The sequence below is a fragment of the Syngnathoides biaculeatus genome, chromosome 12 (genome assembly GCF_019802595.1).
Source record: "Syngnathoides biaculeatus isolate LvHL_M chromosome 12, ASM1980259v1, whole genome shotgun sequence".
NCBI lineage: Eukaryota > Metazoa > Chordata > Actinopteri > Syngnathiformes > Syngnathidae > Syngnathoides > Syngnathoides biaculeatus.
The window spans coordinates 522,052-549,700 of NC_084651.1; the positions used below are offsets into that span (position 1 = coordinate 522,052).

The window sequence follows — 27,649 nt, forward strand, 5'->3', positions numbered from 1 at the left end:
GCACACAAGCATGTGAAAGAAACAATTTAAGTGTCGACAATAAACAAACAAAACAGTAAATTGCTAAAATAGTGTACTGACTTAAGTTCTCAAGATAGGGTAAGATGTTTTTTTTTTTTTTTTTCACGTTATTCAGGAATTATTTGCCTGTTTGGCATCTTGTTCAGTGACAGCGTTTAAACTGTAGATTTTTTTTTTTTTCTTCTGATGATCGCATTGTACATGTTAGTTATTTGATACTGCTTGTTTTGTTATTGAACCGAAACACAATAAAAGAAAACAAATCAGAATATCTAAACTTGGAAAAATGTTCAGGATCCCCGATATACTTTTAGAATTTGTTTGATGTGTTTGCATTTATATGTCCAAATGCAAACAGTGTCTGTCCCAGATTTAATATGAATTTCTGTCTCGCTATATTTTTGAGCTTGGCAAAATATTAGACGGTGACGTGTCTAACATTGGCCTTCTTGCAGAAGACAGTTGCACGCCACGTCCACGCCTACAAGTTGTTTCTGAGGTGACACTAGCCGAAATAGCCGACGGCCTGGTGCCCCGGTGGTGCGCACATCTGCCTCGCACTTCCTCGGTCCGCCGTTCAAATCTCACGTGCGACCTCCGTGTGTGGGTTTCGTATTATTCAAAGGGAATAAAATGTGCCATTTTGGTCCGGATGAGCATTTGAGCAGGAAATAGGAAGTAGATGGACATCATTTGCTCGATTTGGCGGGCTGTATCGAAACCCCGGGCCTTGACTTTGACACCCGTGTCGGCTGGAAAAATGCACACGAGTCGTCGACTTAGCGGGGTCTTTTACGACATTCAGGCGAGTCGTCGTCCGTTGTGAAATGGGGAGCTCCCGAGGCGTGAAAGTACCGGACGAGGCGTCCGCGAAGGCAACACGAGGCCGGCAGCTGCCCGGAAGGCGCGCAACCGATCGGATGCGCCTCGGCTACGCGTGCGCCGCCCGGGACGGGTGAGAGCGCAGCTGTCGGGACGTAAATTTTGCCCAGGAATGTCGCCAGTTGGACGCTGGCACGTGACAAATGTGCGTGTTTTTCCACTTTACGGACTGAGGGAGAAGACGAGCGTTGCGTTGAGTTGAGTTGTTTTGAACATTTTCGCCGTCTATGATTTCTTTTCTTTATTTGCCACGTTATTTTTTTTGCAGGGTTTACTGGTAACCCATCTGAAAAGAGTTTTTTTTTTTTTTTTTTATGGAGACCAAAAAGCACCAATGCTATGTTGCTAGCATGTCTGCAATCATGAACCCATCAATGACCAGTTTCACCTTCACTTGTATTAGCCTAATAGCATGCTAGTGCAAATAGGCGGACAAATACAATATGTACAAAAAAACAAAGCAGGGGCAGCGCATGACGACCGACAACAAAAAAATTTGTCATCATCAATGAAATAAAACCAACAGCACCGGCAAGATTTTGCTGAATGGCACCAAACTAATACTTTTACATCTGTGGCCTGATGACAAAAACAGATTCTCTCCCCCATTCAAAAATGTGAAAATGGGCAAATTTGCAAAGATGTGTTGGGGGGAGGGGGGGGGGGGGGGTCACAGTACATGCTCCTCCTCACTGCTACCCCGAAAAGCAGGAGTACTCAGAAATACAAGCAGTTGAAGTTTTTCCCCATTTGGACTTCAATCGTGTGTCTTTGAAGGTTGCCTATTTTTTTAGGCGGCCACATGAAATTGTTTGAAATTATGTAGACGATCAAGCTGTCCTCACTGATTTACTGGACAATGTCAACAGTGGAGCTTCTTTCTTGGAATAAATCCGTGAGGCTCGATCGGGTGGCGCGTTTTTGCGTCAAATGACAAAATTGAACTTCAAAAACACAAACGGAATCACAAAATAAGTATACATTATGGAATGGTAATGTGTAACAAATGACTCCGTAATGCACAATGAAGTTTACTGTTTACACTATCAATTTTATATTTTAATCGATCGATCGATCGGTGCTCACCGAGTAGCCCTGTGCCTCAAAAAGGTTTGTCATGCCCAGCATCCAACAATCAAAAACCCGCGTGTCCTCATATTTGATGCATTTTTATTTGTTGAATTTTTTTTATCCAGATGAATATTGCTGACTGTTGTCAATCCACATTTTAGCACAATGCATTCCCTTGCCCCCCCCCCCCCCACACACACAAAAAGCACACCAAAAAAAAAAACCCTCAGCAATTTTTTTTTTAATTGAATGAAGAAATCCCCATTTGTCACTTTTTGAACGTTTCCAATGAAAAGTTGCGCGTCGCTTGGAGACGAAAACAAACGTTTTCCCGACATAAAAGAGGAAAAAAAAAAAAAAAAAAAAGGTTTTGATTGAAATTCCTCTGTTGCTACACACGTACTTGGCCACGAAAGCGGATTCTGATTGTGATTGTCGGCTTTTACGAGCCTGACGTGAGTGATGGCGCCCGAGAGAGTCCAAAAGAACATTTTGGTCCTCCGCAATACGCAGGATGGACGAACGTCTTCGTCGTCTTCACGTTTCCGCGCCGTCGGTGGCTCGACGCTTTCAACAACTAAAAAAAAAAAAAAAAAAAAAAAAGAGAGAGAGAGAGAGAAAGAGAGGAAGAAGCACTCTCTGGAAACGTGAAGGAATTTGGCCATTTTTCCAGGGAGCCTTGCAAGACGTCTGCCAGTTGAGACGATCAAAGAAAATAAAAACCTGATGTTCTCGTCTGCCTTCAACCGACCAATTACGGGATGTTTTTTTTTTTTGTTCCATAACTTGTTAAAATGCAATATTTTAATTCCATTAAATTACGCTAAATACGGAAAACCAGAATTCAAAGTAAAATGACCTGTAAAAATGAAAAAACAGTCGCAAGAAAATACATTCAAGTGAAAGGAAAGATGTCATTCAAAAATGAAATCAAAATAAAATGCTCACTACATTTACAAACTAGTAAAACAATAATCATGATGCATCACGACAAAAAGACTGGAATGGAAAGTAAAACTAAATTCATGAAACGAATAAATAGATGAAAATAAACGTAGCACTCCAACAATTACATCAACACGTACAACTAAAATAAAATAATTGGAATAAATACATAATAAATAAAAATTACACGTTAAAAATGTATTGAAACAAAATTCAGTTACTCAAACAAGAAAACTAAAGATGTAGAATGACCCAACATTTTTCCTGAACTTTCAATTAGTAACTGGAATCAGTTCAATTAAGTTAAAAATGAATGTATTAATACATTTATGCTTTTTTCTCATGTTTACTTTATTTGAAAATAAAAGGCCAAATAGTCCCAAGTTTTCCTTTCCTGACTCAAAGTCCTTCTTAATCGGCTAAACTCTGTATATTTTATTTACAGTCAACGGGAATGCTACTTAAATACGTAACAAATGAGCACATTTTGTTTTATATGATTGAATATTCCCCCCATGAACTCTTTTGATTCTAGTTGACGTAGCAAACGCCAAAATAATCCTCGTGAGGTCCTTTCGAGCCAGCGGGCCTGCAGGTGGCCCGAGCGACCACTGGGGGGCGGTCCAACACCGCTGTGACGTTTGACAAGCTTGAGGTCTGAGCTCGGGACTCGGACCGCCTTCCATCTTCTGACAGCGCAGAACAACAACAAGACTTTCCACGCCTTGTTTGACGGAGGACGACAGATGGTTTTTTTTTTTCAACATTTGTTTTCTGCTCCTGCTAATGGGGGGGGGGGGGGGGTTGGGACCAACTTTTCTGTCCTCGGGGGCAAAAGGCCCCTCTTCAAGGCGCCCGCCGTGGACTCGAGCGGCTCGCGCAAAAAGACGACGGCATCCTGAGTTTAAAGCAACATCGTTCATCTTCCCCGCCGGCCAGTCCGGGCGCGACCCGCTTCCCGCAGCTCCGTCGGCACGACCGCACTTTGGGGTCAGCAAGAGTGTCCGACGCGGGGCCACTCCTGGGCGGCATTCCAAGCCCTGGAGCACTCCAAAGACAATAAATAACCGGGCTAACGGGGCTTTTGTGGCGTTTGGAGCCCATAAACGCATCCCCATTCTCTGGGCCCTCCGGCACTCGGATCTGGAGACTATCATCAAAAAAAAAAAAAAAAAGAACCAAAGTTTGGGATAAAGCGAGGTCAGCGTCAGGGTCTGATCTGTGGCCGCTCTTAATCCGAGCAGGTCTGGGCCCTTTCGCGCTGGCGTCCTCACAAAAGAATAAAAAAGAAACAGAATTTAGACGGGTCCGGCTTAGTAAATGTGTCCCGGCTAAAGGCCCTCTTGGGCATGCAACCGTCCAGGTGAGCGCCGGAGCTGTGTCCAATTGGTGAACACGGGAAGCTCCGTAGTTTGCAAGGACCTCTTTGTGTCCAGTCTTAGGAAGTCTGCGGCTCGCGCTCCCCGAACGGGAGAACCAGACTTTGGAGCCACGTGTCCGCAATGCTGACGTGGAACTCTCCCCGTCGAGGTCAAGAATTTGGTAAGGCCCGAGCTGGTTCAAGTGTCCAACTGAAGGCAAGAAAATCCCCCCCGAGCAGGCCTCGGCAATTCGCTCTGGAAATTTGGAAAGGCCCCGGTGGTCGCTTGTGCCCGCTCTTACGACCCTTTGTGGATCGGAAGCAGTGCCACTAGATCTGGGATCTTCACTCTGGACTTGCACCTAAATGTCTTTGCATGAAGAAGAGCCAGGTTTAGATCGGGGATGCGTGTCTTATCCCATCTCAGCCGGACGACAATCACAGCTCGCTTTGTCCCTTTGCTCCGGATCAGCGCATCTCCGGATCTTGGGATTTCTCTCTCTCCTGTTTCTGTCTAAGGTTCTCTTTTTGTCTTGCTGTCGCTCCATCCACCTCCTTGTTCGCGTCTGGATGGGCAAACCTTTCCCGACTGCCGTGCGGGTCGCAATCCAACGAGGCCCCGGACCCTTTCTGGAAGTCCGCGGGACGTCCCGTACCGCTTGAGACGCTCCACCCTTTGTCCCGGTCGCCAAGGACCGTCCAAGCTCAGGTTCACTTCATTCTGGAGCTCCTCGTGAGATGCAGTTTTGAAGCAAAATGTTTCTACAGAATGGACACGCTGTTTTCCCACGGAGCGAGTCTTGCGACGGGATCTGGAAGGTCCAGTCGCCCGACTTCTGTATTGGCTGCGTGGGATCAGTTCCCGCTCGGTGATGGTGTGTAAATGGCAGTCTGGCGCTTCTCATTGACCGGCGACCAACTCGGGGTTGGTTTCGGCCAACGGATGCCGACGAGGTTTGCCACTTTTTACGTTGTTCCTAAAGCTTCTTCGATTGGCGCCACTTGACCCTGAAAGAGATTTGAGTTCCATTTGGGCCTTTTTTGACTCGACGGCACCCGCCAGCGGCTGTTAATGAATGAATGACTAATAAAGCGTTAATAATGAGCCACAACGCTCGAACAGCTGCGACGTGGATTGAAGTAAGAGCGTTATCTTGTGTTTGCTTTAATTAACGCGCGTCGTCAGGGTCGAGGCGAACGAGGCGCGGGTGACAAATGGACGAGGTGGCCTCCCGGCGCCGCCCGTCGAACCGTCGTCCGAAGAACCAAAAAACGATTGACTGACGTGTGTACAGTCAACGCGGTCCGACGGTTCACGTGGGAGCAGACCGGGATGCGCCGTCACCTCCTTTGTTTGAACGGGGAAGTACGACCGCTGAAAAATTGTGACTCGAGCTGTGTCAGCGAGAGAGAGAGGACTCGAACCCGTCCTCAGAGCTGGGAGGCCAACATTCTGCAGCTGCTCCGCCATTTCCATCGTATTGACAAATCCTATTAAATCCAATCAACCAAACCAGAAATAAAACCAAAATGAAATACTGCAGCTTCCGTTTCCCGTAACGGAGCGGCAAGCGGTCTCGGGGAGCCCGACGGAGTCTCCCTAATTGTTGCCAAAACAAAGTCGACGTCGCGGATGAAAAGATGGGCCGTTATTCTTCCGCGCAAAGCCGTCGTCGTCGTTGGTTCTCCGCTAACGGGTCTTCCCGTGAGGCCCCGAGTACCAAAGCCACAAAAGTGTTTCAAGAGCCACCGACTGTTTTGCGACTTGCTCACTTTCATGCAAGATGAACTTGTTTTGTTTGGTTTTTTTTTTGGTTCCCTTGGGGAGGGGGGAAGGGCGGCGGTCTTTGGGTTGCTGCTGGAATGTTCCCCGAGCGCTTTCTCACCTGCGGCTATCAAAGCGATCTGCGCCCTACCGAGCGATGCGCCGCTGAGCGTATTTTACTCGTCGTGCGGGAAGGAAATGCTGTTGGAAATTGGATCATCGCGGCGGCGGCAACCGCGCCGCTTGCTTTGGCGAACGCACCTTCTCGAGCTTTTTAGTTCTTTTTTTTTTTTTTTTTTTGCGCGCACTCGTTCTGTGAACTGCGATTAGGGCCGGCAGATGGGGTTTGAAATTCACATGACAGCAGAGTTGATTCCCCTCGTGCGGTGATTGCCAAAGTAGCGAGTAATTACACTTGCCCCCCCCCCCAAAATATTTTGTAAGTTGTTCGTACTTTTTGCATTGCTGAAAATGACATCCATTTCTCTTGTTCATGTCACTTTATTGTATAAGATCTCATAAAATATATACATTTATTAATTTACCCCCACAACCTTCTATTACTGTATTTTTTTTTCCTGGGGGTGGGGGTGGGGTCTCCCCTCAAATTGAGAACCCCTGATACAAAGCGAGAAAATCCGTGGCATGTAAACCAAAATGTCCAAAAATCCCAGCATAGTTGACCTAAAAATGACCTAATTGAGGAACACCGTTATGATATTTTGATTCAGCACATCAAAAGTGTCGTAAATCATCTAAAATGTCGGGGACAATAAATTTGTTGGTGCTAAGCTTGCTGTTGCTTCCCAGAATCATTTCTAAAATCAAGCTAAACGTTGCTCTTTACTTGGATTTGTTCCATAATTTTCTGAATGCATTTACATTAGCCATTGTGCCCGTTAGGGTTGGAAGACCGTCTTAATGTTTCAAACTACCGCGTTTAGGACTTCAAATTTCAGTTAAGACCTTAAAGTAAGGTCTCAGGTGTGAGTTTTGGGTTTCAAAGTCGACGTTACCGTCTCGTTCGTTCGCCTTCCCGGTCAACGCGGATGTTTGACTTCGAAATCCGTCAATGGCAGCGAACGGGGTTTCAAGCTCGTTCCAAGATGCGGTTTGGGTCGCAAATGAGGTTTTGAAGACAGGGTTAGGGTTTGAAATGGGAGTAGGACTTTCAAATGGCGCTTTGAGGTTCTGCTTTGAAATGATGGTTTCAAGACCGGGTTTCACGTTTACTGTTAGAAAAGTCACATTGTGACTTTCATCCGCATATTCATGATGCACAAGTAAGTAAGTAAGTTTCTTTCGGCTTGTCCCTTTCGGGGTGGCCACAGCGTGTCATCTCAGATGATGTTTGGCACAATTTTGACGCCGGATGCCCTTCCTGACGCAACCCTTCTCAGGGAGCGGAGGCCCCAGTGGGATACGAACCCACAACCCCTGGTTTCCCAAACCAGTGTTCTAACCACTGAGCTACAGGGCCTCATATTCATGACGCACAAGAAACGCGTCAATTGTCTTTCAACACGTTTGAGCTAATATGGAATCCATTGATGATGATATCATGACAGACCTTTTCATATTCAAGGGAACTGCGGTGAAATCTTGCGCCAGCGACACGTCGGATTTGTGTGTTTTGTCGGAGCGAGCCGGCGTTTGCCTTCGCTTCACCAAAGAGAATTAATAATAATAATAACAATTCAACATCCCGCGTTGTCTATTTTCGCTGTACTTGAGGACAAACGGCAGTAGCGAGAATTTCGCTAACCGCCCAAACGCTGACAGTTGCCCGGTGTGGTGGGGGGGGGGTCACCTGCCCAGCCCCCCCCCCCCCCCAATGACAACGACAAATAGTTTGGAACCTTTACATATTGCGCATATCACGGGAAGAATTACTAGAGGAGGAGAAAAGTCATTTTAGCGTGTGTGGAGCCATGAAACGGTCGCCATTGAGCGTTATTGTTTTTTGCGGGGGGGGGGCTGCATATGGGCTAATTACAGCAGTTGTTTATTCCGACGTAAACGACGACCTTCTGTTGCAACTTTAATGGCAAACGTGCAGTCGCGCTTGTGCGTGTCTTTTTTTTTTTTTTTTTTGCCGTACGTGTGCTGCAGTGTAAAAAAAAAACAAAACAAAAAAAAAACTTGAAAAATTCACACATTCCAGTCAAGTCAATGAAGTCTGGCTCCGTTCGGGCTTCAGAGGTAGGCGGCCATCACCCGAACCTTCCACGAAGTCAGGCCCGGTCGGTCCGCGCAAACCAGATCGAGTCCCGATTTAGCATTTGGGCAAATTGTTCTCCAACGCAGGGATTAGAACACGACCGGTTTCCTGTCAGGGACCCCCCCCCCCCCGATCCGGCCTGCTTTTTGAGGAATGGGCCGCGCGTGACGCCCTGAGGTTTTGCTAACGTGCCAGCAAAACGAGGCGCCGAAAGAAGAAAGCGTCCATTTCCGTCGGCTCGCGTCCCAGACCGATGAGCTCATCCGCGCTCTTCACGTGACGGACCTTTTGTGGCGTTTTGCGCGTGATTATGTTACCTTGTGCTAATTTTGTGTCAGCAAAGTCAAATAGGAAGTCAGCGGAATGTTAAAATCGGACGATTCGACAGGTTGACAATATTTGAAGTTGTGCAGTTATACGCAATATGATGAGATTCGCTCGAGTGGCGAGTCAACCCAATACTGGCAGAGTAGCAAGCGATTGACTTCACTTCAATTACGATACGACGGGACACGGTCCCATTCCGATCGTGTGCGATCGATCGATCGATGTGATCCAGGCCACCGAGACGATGGCTGTGATTGGATATTGACGCGATGACACGTGGCTCCGTTTTCTGACCTAATTCAATGTGATTCACTCCAATCGACGACGTTGACGCCGCCGATTCTAATCCGACACGATACAATGTGATTCCGAAACGATGCGGTACCGTATGGTGCGATGCGATCCAATACGATTCACTCCGGTACCGATGCGATACCGTCTGCGATTATCCACCCCAATTACGATTCAGTCCAGTTACGACGCGATTGGGTTTAGGACGCAATTGTCCGTGATGGGAGTCGGTTCGATTCTGACGCTGCGCGCGTGATGAGATGCGATTCAGTCTAATGATGTGGCAATATGATTTCATTGGCTCTCCTTCGCCTATCATTTACCTCAAATTACATGCACGGCGGTTACGACGACGCGCCGAGCCGAACGGTTCTTTTGCTCCCGCGTCCGTGCTACTCTTAAACGTTTACAAGGAGACAAAAAAAAAAAAAAAAAAAAAAAAAGCGTAGCGAGCGCACGGGTGAAGATTGTGGGGGCCCCCCCCCCTCCCCCCGAAAAGCTGCCCTCGCCAATGATTGATTCGCCGCTAATCCAAACAGTTTGCCCAGTCGCCCGCCCAGCTGGGCTTCATGTGCTTTTGATTACTCTCCGCCATTTAGTTCCCCGAAATGACACGGCGCCTAATGGCTTTTTAATGCTTATCGGGTTCTGTGCTCTTTAATGAGGCCCGCGCCAGTTGGCCGCTCGCTAATGCCCGCTGGAAATTTGGCAAAGCTCCAGCGCTTTATTTCCCCCGCAAGTTGACAACTTTGTCGTACGACCGAGCGCGAATACTTTCGCCTGCGAGAATTGTTTGCCGTCGTCGGGTCCAAGAAGGAAGGATTTGTGGCCATGTGGCCAAAGTGGCCTCGTCTTGTGCCAGACTTTAAAGCGCGTTCACCGACGCCGCAGTAAGGTGTACTTTGTTGTTATTGTCGTTACCTCGTGAAGCATTTTTTTTTCCGGGTGAGAGTTTCATTTGGCTAACACTTAAACAATTGAATTTGTGAATTGCTGAACTTTTTTTCTTTGCAATTTTCTTCCTTTTTGTCCACATCCAAATTGTCTAACGTGTCCTCCACATTCGGCACTTCAAGAAGACATTTATTTTTTTTGGGACAACATTTTTCCCATTGTCCTTTTCTCCCTATTTTATTTCATTATTTTTTGTATAACTTTGTCGACGCGTTTATTTTAATCGTGGACCTTATCTGTACTTTAACTCGCGTGCAGTCCGTACGTATTTTCGCCGCCTCTGCCGAACGCCCGAATATTTGTTAGTATCGCGGAAGATAATTTTGTCATTGAACAGAATTTTGGGGGGGGGGGGGGGTCTGGACCCTGCGGCAAATTGAAAGCTGCGGACCCTTTGAGTTTTTTTTTGTTTTGATGAGCTTCCGTTTGTGTGTTTTGCCTTTTAACGGCGATGTTAGCAGCTGCTTTGTGATGGCCGCCTGTTTACCGGACCTAATTAAGCAGAAAACGGCCACGCGTCCTCGCCGCTAAATGGCAGCCCAAACAGATGCCGAGCCACCCGAGGGGCCACCCGACAACTCGTCCGCTGTGGATGGACACTCGGTTTGTCCAGCCCGCTCTCGTTAACATTGTCCCTTGATTACTAATAAATTCATTTATGATTAATCCCGAAACATCTGTGGGATATGATTGGAAGGCTGACTCCAGTTCTATTAAAAAAAAAAAAAAATGTAGTGTTGCCTTGACTTCATCTGACTTAACGTCGTCCAATGAAGATGCTTAATTTTGACCCCCCCCCCCCCCCTTCAAGCGCCAAGGACGTGGCCCGTTTTGGAAATTGCTGCGCTCAACATCAAACACTTCAGAGGTGGTAAAAGAGGATTTCCTCTTCCAGCCAATACTCAACTTTGATGACATTCCAGACCCCCAAAAGTTTTGGAAAGTATCACCCCCCCCCCCACATGCTCCAAACACATTACTACTCATCAAAACACACTTAAGCTCTTTAAAAATGCACCATTTAAACCATTCAAAATCTATTTAAAAAAAAACTGCAAGACTAAAACATAATACTTCGTGTGTGTGTGTATATACATGCAAAGTAAAAGAAATAAAGTACATATCTGAAAAATCTGCCCAAGTACACTTAAGAAGTATTACTTGTAGTAGAGTAGATGTACTGGTAGAAGGAGGAAGAGCGCCAGTAAAAACAGAAGTCGGAGCTAGCATGTGAAGTCATGTTAGCGCTATCGATAGTTGGAATGGTAGGAATGGCCATCGTACCGACTATAAACGGCAGCGCCATAAATCGGATCATAGAAACGCAAAACGTCACGTTGTGGCCCAACTTGGTTCTGGAGCACCGCCCCCCCCCCTCCCCTTAGCGCTCCTGACGCTAATTAGCTTCTCGCACACGACGCGCTCCATGGCGGCCCCCCCGAGACCGTGCAACAATCCCAGCATGCTTTGCTGCACATCGCGGCAAACTCTCTGAGACTTGAAGACAAAAAAAAAAAAAAAAATTCACTGAAGTTATTAATGGCCAGTGGTGATGATGTCATTATGGGGGGGGGGGGGGGCTTGTCAATTGAATCATGGCGTCTCCAGCAGAGGGCATTGAAATGACATTGCGGGAATAACAAAACTTGATTGTCACTGCGGGCAATTTACAAGCGCTCCATAAATGTTTATTAGCTCTGCCCCCCCCCCACCCCACCCCCCTTTTTTTTAAAGCACTTCTCAACGGCAGCCTGTTTATGATCACAACCTCGGAGGGACTTGTCAGTATGCTTTACTCTTTCTACTTTGTTTCAATACCTTAACATAGTTTAACATAACAAAGCCGCGGCCTTGCCTAAGTTGGGGGAGGGGGGGGGGGGGCAACATCAATTGGGCCCAGTTTTACTTGTGTGGCAAAATTGGCGGCGTGTACCGCAAGCGGCAAAAAAGTCCGATGGTGGCGCTCGGTGACCGTCGAGGGCAAAAGTGCAAAATATCGTCGCGGCTGAATGAACCCTCCGACGTAACGAAGGAAGGAATCATCAATTACAGAAATGGGGGGAAACAAAACACATGTTGTAAACGTTAGACTTGTCCTAAACACCAAAAGAGAGCATCCAGCATCGTGCGAGCATTCATGTGCACAATTTCAATTTGGATCGTAAATCCTAAATTTGGACGTCTAAAGTGCCCGATTGGCCTTTTAACGAGCGACGTTATTTGGGCTGCTCGGTGGAAACGGAGGAAAAGGTCGAGAGGCTCTTGGGGTCTGCGGCGTGGACGCTTCGTCTCCGATCTGCAAAAAAAAGATAAAGACGTTAAAATCGGATGGCATTTCGCAAGACGTACAAAAATAAAACACCCGCAAGATGATATTTGAAACCCTCGTTTGAAACGTCCGCCAAACCTCAAGTCAAAAGCTTGACCCTTATTTGACCCCGTCAAGCCTGACTTTGGAACTCTAACCGCGGCTCTGATCCCCGATTTGAATCAGCAACCCTAGATCGGAAAGTAACTTCTTTCCCTTTCAGTTTGTCCCATTAGGGGGCGCCGCAGAGCACCGTCTCTAAACGCGACCACTTGAATGCGGTAAAGCACAACTACACTCTCAGGTACAAAGATGGTGTGCACACTTGTGCAACTACATTCTGTCCATTATTTTTACGTACTCTCTTGATTTTTTTTTTTCTTCTTCTTCCCGTTACGTAAGAACCCAGCAGAACCGGCGAGAGTTACCAATTAGTAGTAACTTCAAGAGCCGGCGTTGCGCTAACGGTGCGCCGCCTGTGCTAGCGTCTTTTTTTGTTGTTGTTGTTACTTTTGCAAATGTCTTGAAACTTTATCGACTATGAACGGAGATGGAAAAAAAAAAAAAAAAAAAACCCAACAACGGCGGTCATCTTGTTACGGGTCCATTTGCTATCAAAGCAAGCGTGCGGTCATGCATCGTTAGCGTCGCGCGGACGCCGAGCAATCGTGGCGCGCCGCTGCTGCCCTTGAACGCCTCCTTGAGGCCCTGACGGATGGCGCACGCAGAAAACCTCAAAACTCGACTTTGAAACCCCGAGCATGGCTGGAAACCCCAATTTGAACCCATAATCCTGTTTTCCAACCCTAATCGCTTCTTTGACTCCCTAAGACTGTCTTCAAACACAAATTTGGAACCCCAACCCTAGTTTGAAAATCCAAACTTTGCAAATGTAAAACTAACCTTAAGCCAGTTTTGAAAGAATCTGGAACCGTTCCTCAGGTTTGGCTAACTGACCCTGTTTTAAAACACTACTATGAAACCCCGCCTCATATAAAACAACGTCCCTTATGAACCCTTCGTTTGTTTCAACTCCCCACCATTCATTATTTGAATGGGCCACCCTTGCTTCAACCCCCCCATGATATTCGTCATCCGCTTTGTCCCTCGTCCGGATCTATTTAAGGCAGCCGGATCTATTACTGGCCGGCCTGCGGACTTACTTCCATTTTCTAATACCATTAGACTCCGTGCGCGTGTGTGCGTCACAAGGCCGAACGGAGATCCGATGGAGAGGAAGAAGAGCTGAGATTTATTAGTGGACACAAGTCCAAAATCAATCAGGTGATTGAATCAGGATATTATTGGTCGTAAATTACAGACTTGTTTATGTCAGACGGGGGAAGGGGGGGGGGGGGGCAGTGTGCATACGTGTGTGCGCGCGCATCGCTGGCTAAGCTTAGAACAAGGAAGAGCAAATTTAGCGTCTTGTGCAGCGCGTGTGATCGGTGACGTTGTCAGGACCGATCGGGGCCTCCCGCGCTTGCCGTCGTCTCTCGGAATCGCAACGCTTCTCGTTATCGTCCTTCCCTCGGTGGGGGCGTCGTGTGAAAAATGATTTGATTTTTAGGAGTCGGGGGGTGTAACGTGTGGTCCCCGCTGGAAAGTTAAAAAAAAAATAAAATAAACGTGACGCGTCTCTCACATCTTTCAGGGAGAAAGCCTGAAAAAGAACAGGAAGTCGGCCATTTTGGTGTGAAGCATCCATTTACGGGCGAACCGTAGGACTCACACTTTGCCAAATTATGCTGAATTGTCCAAACGAGAGTGTCAAAAAGTGGATCCGAAAATGCGCCACTTAAGCGGGCCCGAACGTTACTTGCGACTCGTGGTCGTCTTTCGCCGGCGAGTCCACGTTGCGAGATATAAAAGAAGAGCAGCTTGTAAACATTGAAAGGACCGAGAGCGGCACGCCCGCGTGATTTACGCGACACGACGCCCGTGCGGAACCCATCCGAGCCTCACGCAGGCTTTGCTGAACGCCGATCCGAACTTCAAAGCCAATTCCTAGCTTGAAACCCAAATTTGAATCCCTTCACGTGGGCCTGAATCCTCAGCCTTGTACCGGGCGACGTTTTACTCCAATTTACCATTTGCTGCGTCCGGTGTAAAAACCGTGCCAGACAAATATGAGCGGGTTAGCGTCTGAGATGTCAAGCTGTGGCGACCCCTAACGGGACAAGCAGAAAGAAACTTACTTACGTTACACCCAACCGCGCTTGGAATTTTTTTCCGAGTTGGTATGAATCCAAATGAGCTTGAAAATGAACAAACGGGTGCTGAGTCTCATTTGAATTAGAATCAGACTAGTTTTGATGCGAAATAGCAAATATTCGTTTTGCACTTGAAACAAGTTCAGCTATTTTCTGACACCCCCCCCGGCTGCCATTTTGACCTTTTATCATCGCAAGTTTGTCCTTGTCTTGCACCAACGACACACCTGGAAGTGGAAAAATACTGAAACCTGAAGTTAACGCTCGACGTAGAAACGCGAGCTCGTTTTGTGTGGGTTTTTTTTTTTTTAATTCGACTTCACGGAAACATCCGGAAGCCAAACGGCGACATAAAACGTAAAGGACGTGATGCGACGGAGCGGAAGAAAAGAGAGACTTGGAGCGAGAGCTCCCGGAAAGTTGATTCCCAGCCTTTGGGGTCAGACGGCAGAACGTGCAGAAACGGACGCCGCCGAGTGACGCGGAAGACGTCCTCTACCCAATTTTGAATTCCGGAAATGGCGTCAATCCAAATGGATTCCATCGTTGTGGCCGCGACAGGAACTGCAGGTTTCCAACTCAAATGGCGAAGCTGCGCGTCCGCCCCCGCTATTTGCTCGATTCCTCTCTCGTTCCACGCGGTCTTTGTTCGGGAACAAGGCCTCTTTCTTTGGCCAGCGGCGCGGGGTCACTCGGCTATCAGTTGCACAAGATAAGACCAGCGCATGGAAACTTCTTTCCTTTATTTGTCGGGTGCGTTTGTACACACGCGCAGATCAAACCGGGCTGTTTGTTGCCCGAATTTTGCGACGGTGGGGAACGAATCTTTTAAGATTTGAAAAATTCCGAGGTGTGTACCAGACATCATCCGGTCCAAAAAATGTAAGTTCAAACTCAAAAGTAAGACGCCAACTTGTTTTCTTTGGCTTTTGTTTTTCTTTTTTTTTTTTTTGGGGGTGGGGGTGGGGGTGGGTGTTTTTACTCATTTATTTTGACCATTGATGCACCTTTTTCACCCTAAAGTTGGTTATTGAATTATTTACCACTTTTTAAATACATTTATCTGATTACATAGAGTTAAATATTATTATTATTATTATTTTAAAACATATTAGTAAAGTGAATAATCCCTGATTTGTAATAATTTTACAGAATCATTCTAGTATTATTACGTGAATTATAAATAAAATACAAATTAAGAATGGATTATGGTCTTACTAGACATTTTATTTCCATTATTTGAATTCATTGGAGTCAATTGCTTTGCAAATATTCAGTCCAAATATATATTTCCAGTTTTTATTCATGTGATGAAATGTAATTATATTAGTTATAAATAATGAAAAAGAAACTTTGAATAAATAAATTACCATCATATATTTCGCATGCATTTATCTGATTTGTCACATTTCTTGAACATTTTTGTATTTCATCAAATTCTAAGCAACCAACTCCAAATTAGATTCACTTTTCATCTATTTATTGAATTTTTTTTTTTTCATCCCACATCTGCAAAGCACCTGTCCCATTTGTCCAATTAAACCCCCCAGAAAACTGAAATGAAATGGCGCTGGTGCCGTCCAAATATAGAAAGAAGACCCGCAAAGCCCAAAATAGGCCACGCGCTCGACTCCAAGAAAGGCAAAGTTGAGGGAAGACAAAAGCGCAACGGCGGGCCTGCCGTGCGTCCGTCCCCCCGAGCGCCTTGGATTGGATTAGACGTTATTAATGGCGGGCGGGCGGGGCCTGCCAGGCGGGGTCGCCGCCAGTTTAATTCCATTGCGGCCAAACCCGATTTGGCCCCGTGCGATTCTTATTGTCCTGCCTGGCGCGAGATGTTTAGGGGGAACGTTAGCGCCCGTAACACGTACAGACGTCGCGACGCTTCAGACTTTCCTGAGCATTTGGGCCCGTCGTCAACGGCGATCTCGTTTCAAGCGAAGATTCCATCGTTTCAAAAGGAGGCGATTCAAATATGGCAACTTTTGAAACAACAAAGTCGGAACTGCAGCCACGGTCGGGACGTGGGTCAACCATTCCAAGGCCGTCATCTTTTTGGCCTCCGTCCTCAATGATTTTCTTGCTCAACGTTACGAAGGCTGAAAAGTGGACAAATGTCAAGGGTCAGATCTTTTCTGCTTTTTGGATGCTTTCCAACTTGTTGGACTTGCGTTCACGACTGTCGGATAGGGGCCAAGTCCACGCTCACTCCGACTTTCAGCACCGGGGAAGTCGGTCGGAAATCCGTGGATGGCACACGGCGCCTGTCGCGACGTTTCAGTCGCGCCACCTCATCAGGACGGCGAGTTAAAAGAGCCCAAAAAGCCCGTTGAGTATCGTACACGACGTGGCCCCCCCGCGACCTCGCCGATTGCACGCACCTTCCACGGCCCCGAAGCTTCTCTCCGCGCTGATAAGATCGCAAACGCAATCAGGAGGGAGAGACGTTCGATTCCCGCTCGGGAACTTTGGATGCGACCCAAATGAAACCAATCAAAGCGAACGTATTACCTCGGAGGGGGGGGCAGCATCGTGCGCTCGCGGCTCTGACGTTGGGGGTTAAAAGGTCAGCCGTCGGGTTTGCGCTTCTGGTTTCCAATTGGTTTTCAAGTCAGCTTTGGCGTCGATCCGGCGTTCGGGTTGTGAACGTGAGCTTCAGACCCGACCTAGCCAGGGGGCGCTACGTCACACCGGGCGATAACGGCAAATGTCGAACCTTCCGCAAACATTTCCGGGTCTGTGCGGTCACACGTGTGGAACGTCGACGCGGATTGTGAAAGCGAAAAGCAGGCGATTCCCATCGGTTATCTTTTTTGCCAGATAACGACCGCGACTTGTTTGTTTAACTTCTCCCCCCCCCCCGCCGCCATCAAGGCCGTGAAACTCGAGACTCCCTCGCTGTGTTTTCACCTGGTCGTCACGGTAACCCCACAACACGGGGGTGGCCGTGAATGAAATTCCTGCGTGTCATCCATCACCTGCCAACAAAGCGGCGACTGTTGTGGAGGTTGCTGGGGGGGGGGGGGGGGCATGGCAGCTGAATGCGAGGGGCCTCGCGTTCATTCAAGGGCCAGCGAAGCATTCGCCGTTGGTGCGGTCCTCCGAAAGCGGCCCTCGTTTAGCGAGAGAAGAGTCAAAGGCTTGAAACGCCTGACATTCAGGTTGACTACTAAGCTTCGGGGTTAGTGTCAGAATTGTGGTTGGCGGTCCCAATCTGTTTTCTTTTTTCCTCTTTTGGAACCACAAACCAGTACGAGCGGACATTGTGGCGCTGCTCCTTACGTCAGGGCCTGTAGAGTACAGACCTCTATCGGGATTTGCTTTGAGATAGTCACGGCTTCTCAGTAAGCCGCAGCAAAATCTTTCTTTCTACGGAGAAGGACGAAGAATATATGTGAGCATTTCTGTCTGTCTACTTGTGCTGCTCCACTGTTAGTGTTCAAATATGTATTGCCCAAAGGGTCATAATACTGCAGCATTATTTTTTTGGGGGGGAGTAAATACCCCCGGCCATTGTCTGGCACGCCTTATGTACACAAATTTACTGATTTAATATATTCAAATAATATAGAAAGTAAACTATATAGAAAAAATTTAATTGTAACAGAAATCAAACATTTTTATGCTTTGACAAAAAACTTATCTAATTTTACATGAAATATACTTTTTCTGTTTAATGTTGGAAATTTAACATGCTATGTGTCACTGAGTTAAATTGAGTTTGGAACATTTCAAAGAGAAATTGAATTGAAATGGACAATTATTTCCTGGCTTGATTCCATTTCAAAATCTATTTAAAATGACAAAATATTTGTACAACATATTTCACGTGTGCTTGAAAATCGATTTATATATATATTTTTTTAGATTTCTTCGATTGAAGAATGTACAGTATTGAAAATGCCGTGATTTCCCCCCCCTCCCATTTTTACGCTAGAGGTCGCTGTTGTAACTGCGAACCGCAGCCGGCCTTCCACGGAGACCCGAACCCCCAAATGAAAAGCGGAATTCCCTGCTGCTCGTCAAAAGGCGAAAGAAAAGTAAAATACGATACATGCATTTTAGATGATGTAAAACTCATAAAAAAAGTCTTGCTTTTCCTTTTGTCCGATCGCTGCTCCTAAAGGCTTCTCGCGGCAGCGCAATTGACATCATTTGAAAGCGATTTTTTGTTGTTGTTGTTCTTTGCTACGTGAAACTCTTCCCGGATGCGTTGCTGACCTGCAGTCAGGTGTTAAGCGCAGAGCCCGTCGGGTATTGAATACTTCTAATGGCAACGGAGTAAATAATGTTTTAGCCGCTTCCAGGCACCGTGAACAAACAACAACGGCACACTTCAAATGTTTTTGGGAATAAACGGGACCAAATACGCTGATCGTATTTCAAGGCCTCTTCAAAGTGTGGCGGCCTCGACTGAATTCAATATTCAGACGTGCGGCCGCCTGGCTGTCAAAATACGTCAGCTGCTATTAATCATTCGTAGCCTCCATCTGTGCTCTTCAAAGGAGGAGGAAGAGGAGAAAAAGAAGCCCCCCCCCGCATTGGACACGGAAGTGAAGATATAGCGCGACACAGATTGAGCCGCTCGCTCGTTACGTTTGGATTTGTTTGCAAACTTTGGCGTTTTCCCGTCGTCGCAAAGTCGCGACGCACTTTTGGAGTCGTTACAAACAGTGAAGCGTTTTTTACTAATCGCCTCTGAAAACATAAGTTGAGTCTGTTCTGCTTTTAAATGCCGTTTCAAATGAGTTTGGGTTCTGTCAAGGTGCCTCAAATCATCACGGAAGTTTCCTGAGCCACCGCGTCCTGTTAAGTATCTGAAATCACATCTAGAAAGTTCTGAGAACGTTAACAAGCGACTTTTATGCACGCAAACGCAAAACAAAAAGCGAGCAGTGAAGCAGAAAAAAGTGCGTTTTGACAGCCCATCGCGCCGCACCTGACGCCCCCCCCCCCCTTTGTTATCTGTGAACGCTTCCATCGCGGGGGGGGGGGGGGTCACGTTTCACATGCAGATTAATGTCGTGACGTAGCATAAAGTAGCATGTACATTTTGGGCAAACATTTTTTGAGGGAAAAAAATTGTAGAGATGTGGTATTCTATTTTCATTTTTCTCTTTAGCTAAAATGGTGTAGAATTTGTTCGAAAAAAGTCAGAAGATTATCAGAGGAACAAATAATTTAACAATAATAAAACAGAAAATTCAAAAGGCAGAATATAAAAAAAATCTAAACTTTACCCTGAAAGTTATATACATGTGATAAAAGTATTTTACAAATGTCAAAAAGTTACATTTTTGAGAAAAAAAAATCCTATTCTGACATTAGTTGGGTCACCACAATATTTACATGGCTCAAATGCTTTTATTCTATCACTTTAATTTCATAGTGTGTTTTTTTTCTTTTCAGCATGGGCTTAAGACTCATGGGTAAAAGAATGTTAACATTGTAATAATGTACTGTAAATATACCAAGCAATATTGAGTGGAGCGCTTTACAACAACAAGAAAAAAAGAAGAAGAAGAAGAAATGCGAGTGTGGCAAATTCCCCCAAGATTTTGCTTCCTTTTGATTGTCTTTTTTTGAAAAACAACACTGAAAGGAAACTGCGCAGCCGTTTGATGGAAACGTTTAATTTCTTTCGCTCCCACAGCAGCGGCTTCCTCCTTACGCCGCTCGGCCCGCCGAGTCCGTTCGTCGGGTCTTTATTTGACTGGGGAGCCCCCATTTGCCTCGGAGGGGCTTCGCTCGCTTATTTATTCATTTGCGCTTCTCGCTTGCCTTTCTTGTCTGGGAGCGAGCCAACGTTGCGCAAAAACAAACCACCGAGCCCCGCTGCGACGTTACGATCTGCCCTCACGTCGCGCTGCGGGGCGGCTCTGCAGCTACAGTGCGCCAAAATTGGGGAAATGGGCGGACGGGGGCGGGGGAATCGTCAACTGGTGCCAAATTGCTTGGAAATAAACAGGATGCATGAAAAGATCCTTTGCCCAGAATTGAATAGGAAGATCATATATATATATATCATAACGTCGTACAGGACGTGAGTCGCCAGAAAAAGTCTCAGGACCCCAACCTGAAATTCAAGAGCAAGTCGGCCATTTTTGTTTGAAGCCGCCATTTTGTGGAAAGTTTGGGGGGGGGGGGCGGGGTCAAATATATCAGCGGACGCCACTTGCAGTGATTGATGTCAAATTTGCTGAATGGGCCTCACGTAAACAAGACTCGAGAAATTGATCAGCCACAAACTCAATGTGAAGCGAGTGCCAGAGGTGGGTGGCGCTAAATTCCCAAAGTTTGAGCAGCATTTTTTCAAATGAACAGCCAAACAATTAGAAATGTGCTTTTTTTTTTTTTTTTTTTTTTGGTGAACTCATTGTGAGATGGCGTTTTTTTTTTTTTGTGTGTCCTCTCGGGGAAAGTGGGACACGTCAGCGTCGGGCAAGTAAACGAACCCCAACCCGAAGCTGTCAACGCGCCATTCCAACCCACACGCCGAGGGTGTGCCCGATGAACGGGGAACGCGGCTTGAAGGCCGAAGCCATCGCAAAGGTGTTGGCAGACGTGAGCTGCAGGAATGCTCGTCGACGTCGCCTTATCAGCACGCTTAATAGAGCTCGGCAATGCCGGCGCTCGGATGCGGGTGGAAAAAAAAAAAAAAAAAAAAGACGACGTCAAGTTGTTGCGCCGGCTTCACTCGGGCTCGTAAATCCTTCCCGGAGAAATGTTTTGCCGCTACTCCCCTGCCATTCCAAAGCTGTGATTTACTTTGGAATAACAAGATTTCCCTTTTTTTTTGACACGTCTGTCTTATCGCTTTCGCCCGGGTGACGTTGACCTCCGCATGACTTCCTCGCCAGACAAGCGCACCATTAACGACTTGTAAATTACAATGTTGTGTCAGCAAAATAAATCTGATGGTTTTAACCGGCTCCTCCCGCCGCGGCGAGTCGCTTAAACAATCTCCAGCTGCTCCAAAACACGGCCGCTCGAGCGCTGCCTCGAAATACGCGGCAGAGATCGTAGACTCGCCCAAACGGACAGAAAATGTAGAAAATGACAATCGTTGAAATCAGATGACGGTGGGAATGAGAAGAAGAGTCGGAAAGGTTGGAACGATTGCGGCGAGATTGCATTGAGGCCGATCTGCCAACTTGGGCAATCACACGTTCAAGTTGCTCTTTCAAGTTTGGGGTTGCTAGTAGTTAGCCGCGAGCGCAAGCGGAACAAACGGCACGTGAAGACGACGCGTTTTTCAGGGGGGGGGGGCCGCGGGCGGAACTTGGCGAGGGGTCGCCACAGCTGGGGGGCCCTGCACGGAGACCTCAGGTGAAAGCGAGATGAAGCCGCCCGCCTAATGACGCGCACCGTGAAAGCGGTCACAGGTCATTTAACGCCGCCGACAGCTTGCTGCCGCTCGCCCGCGCAGACGAGAATGCGGCGAAGGGATCAGAATGTGAGGAGAACGCGTGCAAACATGGTCGCGGAGATCATTAGCGAGCCAGCTGGCGGAGCGGCGCTCGCGCGCGGTATTATCTGAACTCGGAGAAGAGGTGCCGAGCGTCAGGACGCGGTTGCGAAGGAAGCCGAAGTCGAAGCGCGGACCACAACCGGCAGAAGAGATTTCGCCGTTCACCTCCTGGCCAACGACACCAACTAGCGTGTACGCGCCCTCCTAGCATGCGACGGACACGCACACTTTATATGATCCCTTCTGCGAGTTCTCATCAGTACTCGAGCTGATAAGATCGCTTATTACCATCTGACATTCCCCTCTCGTCAACGCACTTCTCCCCGTTGTAGGAACGACTGGCTCGAGCAGATAACGTCACCGATGACCTCCTGTCGAACGACATATTGCGCCCGCCTCCTCCGCACACCTGTTAGCTTCATCAGATAGTTGGAATAAGCTCGGGGAAAAAAAACATAATGGCGTCCATTCGGCTTCTGATGATGCGTCAAATGTCTCGGCGCTGAGATTGATTAGCGCGCCATTCGGGGGAAGACGGAATGCACCTGGGAAGTAAACTAAGGCGGCCTGTGGGGACCACAAAGGCGGACGTTGTGCCCCGGGCACAAATTAGACGTCAAATTCGAGTCATTCCTCGACGTCCGCTCGGGCCTGTCAACGCTGCCCCGATATGAGGCAGGTGGGTGCCGGCGGGGGGAGGGGAGGGGAGGGGAGGGCCCACCAAAACACCTGCGTGGAACCATCATCTGCAAAATCGGGCAAAACAAATCAAGATGCTAAGCTAGCGCAACGTAGCAGTTACGACAAGCGACGTGCGCGCGGCCTCGTCTTGTTTTGCCTTCATCGACACGGTGGTCAAAATTCGTCACAGAAATGAAAAACGTGTGTTTAGCAAAGAAGCTAACTTAAGAGAGCAACAACGATCACGCAGCAAAAAGTCAAACGCTATCAATACGCATGCAAAAATATTTGGTGAATACTTTTGGAAATGTGCGTTTCTGTTGTTTTGAATATTTTGGGGATGGAAATCAAAAACGCAAAGAATCCTGAAATTTTTTTTTCCAGAAAAGTTTGGTCTTTTGACAAAAGTCTTTGGGAAGGTTTGGGCATATATATATATATATATATTAAAAAAAAAACCAACTCTACACTTTTGCAAATTGTATATTTCTGATTTTTAGAAATATATTTTTCTGGAAAGTCATGAAGTTATATTTAAAAATTAAAGTTGTGTATTCCTTAAAGGTTTTATATATTCTTAAAAAAAAGTCACATTTGGAAACGTGTGATACATTTTTCATATTTTCTGGTCTTCCATGTAAAACAGATGACACACACCCCCACAAAGTCGTATACGTCCGCCAAAAAGTCACACATTTCTGCCAAAAGTGTTCTTTACTAAGAAAAAAAAAAAAAGTACATTGAAAGTAACTTGTATATGCGGTACATGGCGCACCCTCAGTACTGCGTCGACCTCGGAGGTCACACACAAAGACGAAAACTGAAAATGTCTCCTTGGAGGTGTAAATCGAAGTACTTGAGCAAAACAAAAAGTTTATTTGCCTTTGAAAGGTGCACCGGAGAGACGGAGGCGCTAACAGTTGTGCAACAAAATGTGCAAAAACAAAAGAAAAAGTGAATGACTTGTCCCCCGTTATTGTCCAGTAGTCCGCCAAAGATGTACAAAAGTGTTCAAGTATTTCAGGTACAGGTTGGCCTTGTGTGTTTCTATGCAAGAAAAGACAAGTTCAAAAGACTGCTTTTCAATTGTCCCATTGAGTTTTTCTCCCCATAGCAGCAGCAACGTGCGTGCGTGCGTGCGTGCGTGTTTGTTACCGTTTGTGCGCGTTCTGCAGCCTGCGCCGCCTCCTGGCCAAAGCTTCCTGCTTCTTGCGTTCGATTTCGGCCGCCGAGCACTTGCGGTTGCTGAGAAAAGCTGCCGAGGGCCACCAAGCAAACACAACAAAACAAAAGGTGAGATTTCAAAGACTTTGGGGAGAAGCGCTGACCTCCGTCTACAACCTAAATATGAATTTGTCGTCTCTTCATTTCTGGTTTTGTCGTGGCCGCGCTGCTTCCAGCACATCTGGACATTCATTTTTTTTTTGTTTGTTTTTATGTGCGTCCAATCAGATTTCAGCCATGATGTGTCGCCACGTCAAACTAATCTGCCCGGGGTTCTTCAGCATTACGAGTGACCACACTCGGATTCAAAATTGCCCCCCCGTTACCTTTGTCGGGGGCCGCTTGGCAGGCGCTCCTCTCGAAGGGGGCCCGCGAGGGTTCCGCCGGGAGGCTCTTGGACACGGGACGGTTGGGACTTTGGCGGACCCCGGTAGCGGCGCTCGGTAAGGAATTCGAACGCGTGAAGGCGCGAGGCGACTTCCTGTTGCCGGGCGAGGTTTGGCGGATTGGCAGAGGCGTGGTGGCGGTCTTGATGGGTTGGGAGAGCGCCTCCACGCTGTCGCACGCCTGGTAGAAGAGCGCGTCGTCGTCGTCGTCGTCGTGGTGGGCGCCGTCCATGTCGTCCCATTTACAGTGCGAAATGTTTTTCTTTGACATTTCTTGAACCGACGTGAAGAAGTGAGGGTTGGACTCCAGCTTAAAAGTGCTTCTGGCGTTGGCTTTAACTTCGGGACACAAATCCCACAGGCCGCCCCCAGGAGAATTTCGGGACCCGGCGGAATCCCGGACGGGACGGTCGGGGTTCTGCATCAGGGCCAGTAAAGACGGGTCGTCCAGCATGTCGTCCTTTTCCCAGTCGTCGTCCCCGTCAAAGTCGGCGCACTTGCTACTTGACTCCTTGACTTTATCGGGACCAGGACCGGACTTGTCGGGCAGGCTTTTGTCCTGGGAAGATTTCGAGGAGACCTGGCTGAGGCCTCCGCTGACCTTCTGCGTGGACGAGTCGAAAAGGGCTCGAAGCTCGGCCTCGGTTTGGTTCAGCGACGACGACGACGACGTCTCTGTTAGCGTTTTGTTGATTTTGTTCTTGGTGAGCTGGGCCGGGTCCTCCTTGTCCTGCTGCATGTTCTCATCGAACCGCCGGGCCAGTTTTATCAGGTCATCCACGCCGCTCCGCCTGCAGAGAACGCAAACATTTTCATGAATTTGTTTCATTGCCGTAAAAGGCCCTTTTGGATTGCACAGGGCCTCCGGTTTTGTCTGTAAACGTCCGACTGACCGGAGCGACTTCTTCCTCGCTCTGGCTTTGGCCACCTTGGGCGTGGCGGGCGCGGGGCTGTCGCTGATCCACTGCCACAAAGGCGACCGCGGCCCACGGGCTTTCGCGTCCTGCGAGACGCACAACCCAAGCGTGACTACGCGCCACGCGAGGCAGGAAACACGAAGAGCCGCTGACCTTGGGCGCGATGCGGTCGACGATGTCGGATATTTCCACCCTTTTGACATTCTTCAGCTCCTGGCCTGAAGACAAGCGGCAGTTCAACCACCGAGAAATCGTGAACAAGCGGCGCTAAACCACCGCTAAAACTGGCTCACGTAAGCAAGACAAGAAACCGTGTCAGACGTGTTCTTGCAAACGTCTCGTCGCTGTCAGGAGTGTTGCTTTGTGAATTCACCGGTGTTAGTGGGTGACCTGGAATCCCAGACGATGTCTTGAGAAGGATCCACGTCACCGGGAGAGTCCGCGTGGCTGAGTCCGAAAGGTCTGCCGGAGCCTCGGCACTGAGGACTCTGCAGCTCTTTGCGGCGAGCGCCGACACAAAATACACGAGATGAAAGTCATGTAGCGTGTACAAACGTCAACTGCAACGCTGGCCAAAGTATTATAATAATAATAATAATATCGTAATTATTCATTTTGTTTTCAGCTTTTTTCCCAGTTGCGTCAGGATGATTCCTTAACACTGATTTTTAATGCTGCTGGTGGAAAAGTGGAAATTATGTGCAAAGAGGGAACAGAATAAGTTCACTAGATTTAGTTGAATGTGAACTTTAGCACAAAAATGTCATGCATTCTCCGATAAGTCTTTTTTTGTTGTTGTTGTTGTTGTTAAATGACCCCCCCCCCACCTGCTTTTCTTCAGGTGCGCACGCGAAAACAAAACAAAACAAAACAAAACAAGACAACGACACAATCACGCAATGGCGCCGTCGTACATGTTTCACCTTTACTGGCGGTCGCCGCCGACACGTCGACGTCCTTCTTGTCCGAGACGTGGTCCTGACTTTTTCCGTGACAAAGTTTGGACGGGCCACGCGGAGTCTTCGGCGACGAACCAGAAACAATTGAGCGCGTCTTCGGTTGGGACATGACTGCTGACACCGGCGGGAGTGACGCCCCCTCCACTCCGCATTCTTCAATCGAGCCACAACACTTTGATTTGATTTGAAATTTTGTGTTTTCGCCTTCAGTTGAGCGACTCCTCGCGCGCTGCCATTTTTGTTTGTGACGTCAGACGGAAGCCTGGCAGCCTTCGCAAGCAGGAGATGAAAATCTGTCATTAAAATGTATATTATTCATTCAAAAATGTCCAGCATTCCCGCGACCCTTGTGGAGATAAACGGCTTTTGAAAATGGAATGAAATATTATAGTATATGGCGCTTGTAAAGTCACTTGTAACGGGGAAACTGCTCGATATGTGGCAACTGAACAGATTAGCGGAGACTTCATTCGATCGCGATCGAGCCATTTAGGACAGAAAAGACGTTTGTGTGGCGTTGAAATAGAAGCGGTGGCCTCACAGTTCTGAGGACCGGGGTTCGAATCCCGGCCCGCCCGTCTTCTCCCCTGTTCCTGCGTGGCTTTTCTCCGGGTGGGCACTCCGGTTTCCTCCCACACCCCCCAAAAATATGCACCACGAATTGGCCACTCCGACATCAAAATGATGGGGAGCGCGGCTGTTGTCTGGCGACCAGTTGAGGGTGTACCCCACCTCCTGCTCGTTGACAGCTGGGATAGGCTCCGGCACTCCAGCGACCCTTGTGAGGTTAAGCGGCTAAGAACATGGATGGATGGATGGATGGATGGATGGCTGAAATAAAAGCCTTGACAAAAGAGATGAACAATCGGGGCCTTTTGTTGCAGTCCCCGGTCGACAGCTGTTTCGTAATGAGAGCACTAGATGGTGCTTGCATCCTGCGTCTTCTGAGTCGCTTCCCTCGTTTGGCTGAAGGGCTGGGGGGGGGAAAAAAAAAAACAAACAAACAAAAAAAAAGCACACAACTCGATTTATTTGACCAAAATAAGTCAAGACGTTTGTTGACAACACGCGCAAAAACTCACTTTCATTTTGATCATTTATTTTATGGATTCAACAAATGAAATCTCATTTGGAGAAAAAAATAATCCACAAGTTAAATGCAATTTTGTAACCCGTCGAACAATGACATTTGTTTTTAAAACGACTACAAATAATCCGACGTGAATTTAAAAATATATACTGTATCTGAAAATACAGTACTTTGAAAAAAAAAATCATTTCTAATGAACAGATAAGCGCTGAGACTCATGAAATAAATTCTAAAGGAACAATTTGTTCATTACTGAAGTTCTAAAAAAAAAAATATAAAATGCATATGAATATATTCAAAATTGTGGTTTTTTTATTTTTAATTTTTTTTTCCCCATTGAACATCATTTGGTGCAGCAGTCACGCCAACTGAACCCTTTTAGGGGGCGTCTCCTCATTAGTTCTCCAATAATGTTTGTTGGCTTCGCACTGATTTTATTTTACTTTGAAGCCTCGGCTGATTTTGGTCCTTTTCCGGAAGCTCCAAGCCCCAAGTTGCACGCCTTCCATTCGTCGGTGACGCCTGGCTTGTTTTCGAGGCAATTAAGGAGCTAATTGTGCAAA

General features: G+C 47.3%; 1 protein-coding gene and 1 non-coding gene across 3 annotated transcripts; both read right to left on the bottom strand.

Annotated features, from left to right (window-relative positions):
• Positions 1–7,451: 7,451 nt before the first annotated feature.
• On the bottom strand, positions 7,452–7,524 carry trnap-ggg (transfer RNA proline (anticodon GGG)). The gene has a single exon. It is a non-coding gene; the product is annotated as a tRNA-Pro (tRNA).
• Positions 7,525–10,915: 3,391 nt separating this feature from the next.
• Positions 10,916–26,771, bottom strand: LOC133510044 (uncharacterized). Of its 2 annotated transcripts, none has more exons than XM_061837710.1 (7): positions 25,961–26,771; positions 25,411–25,533; positions 25,191–25,255; positions 25,014–25,123; positions 24,061–24,911; positions 23,666–23,765; positions 10,916–12,133 (listed from the first exon to the last, which is right to left on the bottom strand). In XM_061837710.1, exons 1-7 carry the CDS (start codon positions 26,103–26,105, stop codon positions 11,923–11,925), a joined length of 1,605 nt encoding a protein of 534 aa, XP_061693694.1. In that variant the 5' UTR covers positions 26,106–26,771; the 3' UTR covers positions 10,916–11,922. The 2 variants fall into 2 exon arrangements, with proteins under 2 accessions (XP_061693694.1, XP_061693696.1); XM_061837712.1 differs by lacking the exon at positions 10,916–12,133 and adding an exon at positions 19,520–22,575 and having other exon boundaries at positions 25,961–26,765.
• Positions 26,772–27,649: the final 878 nt, after the last annotated feature.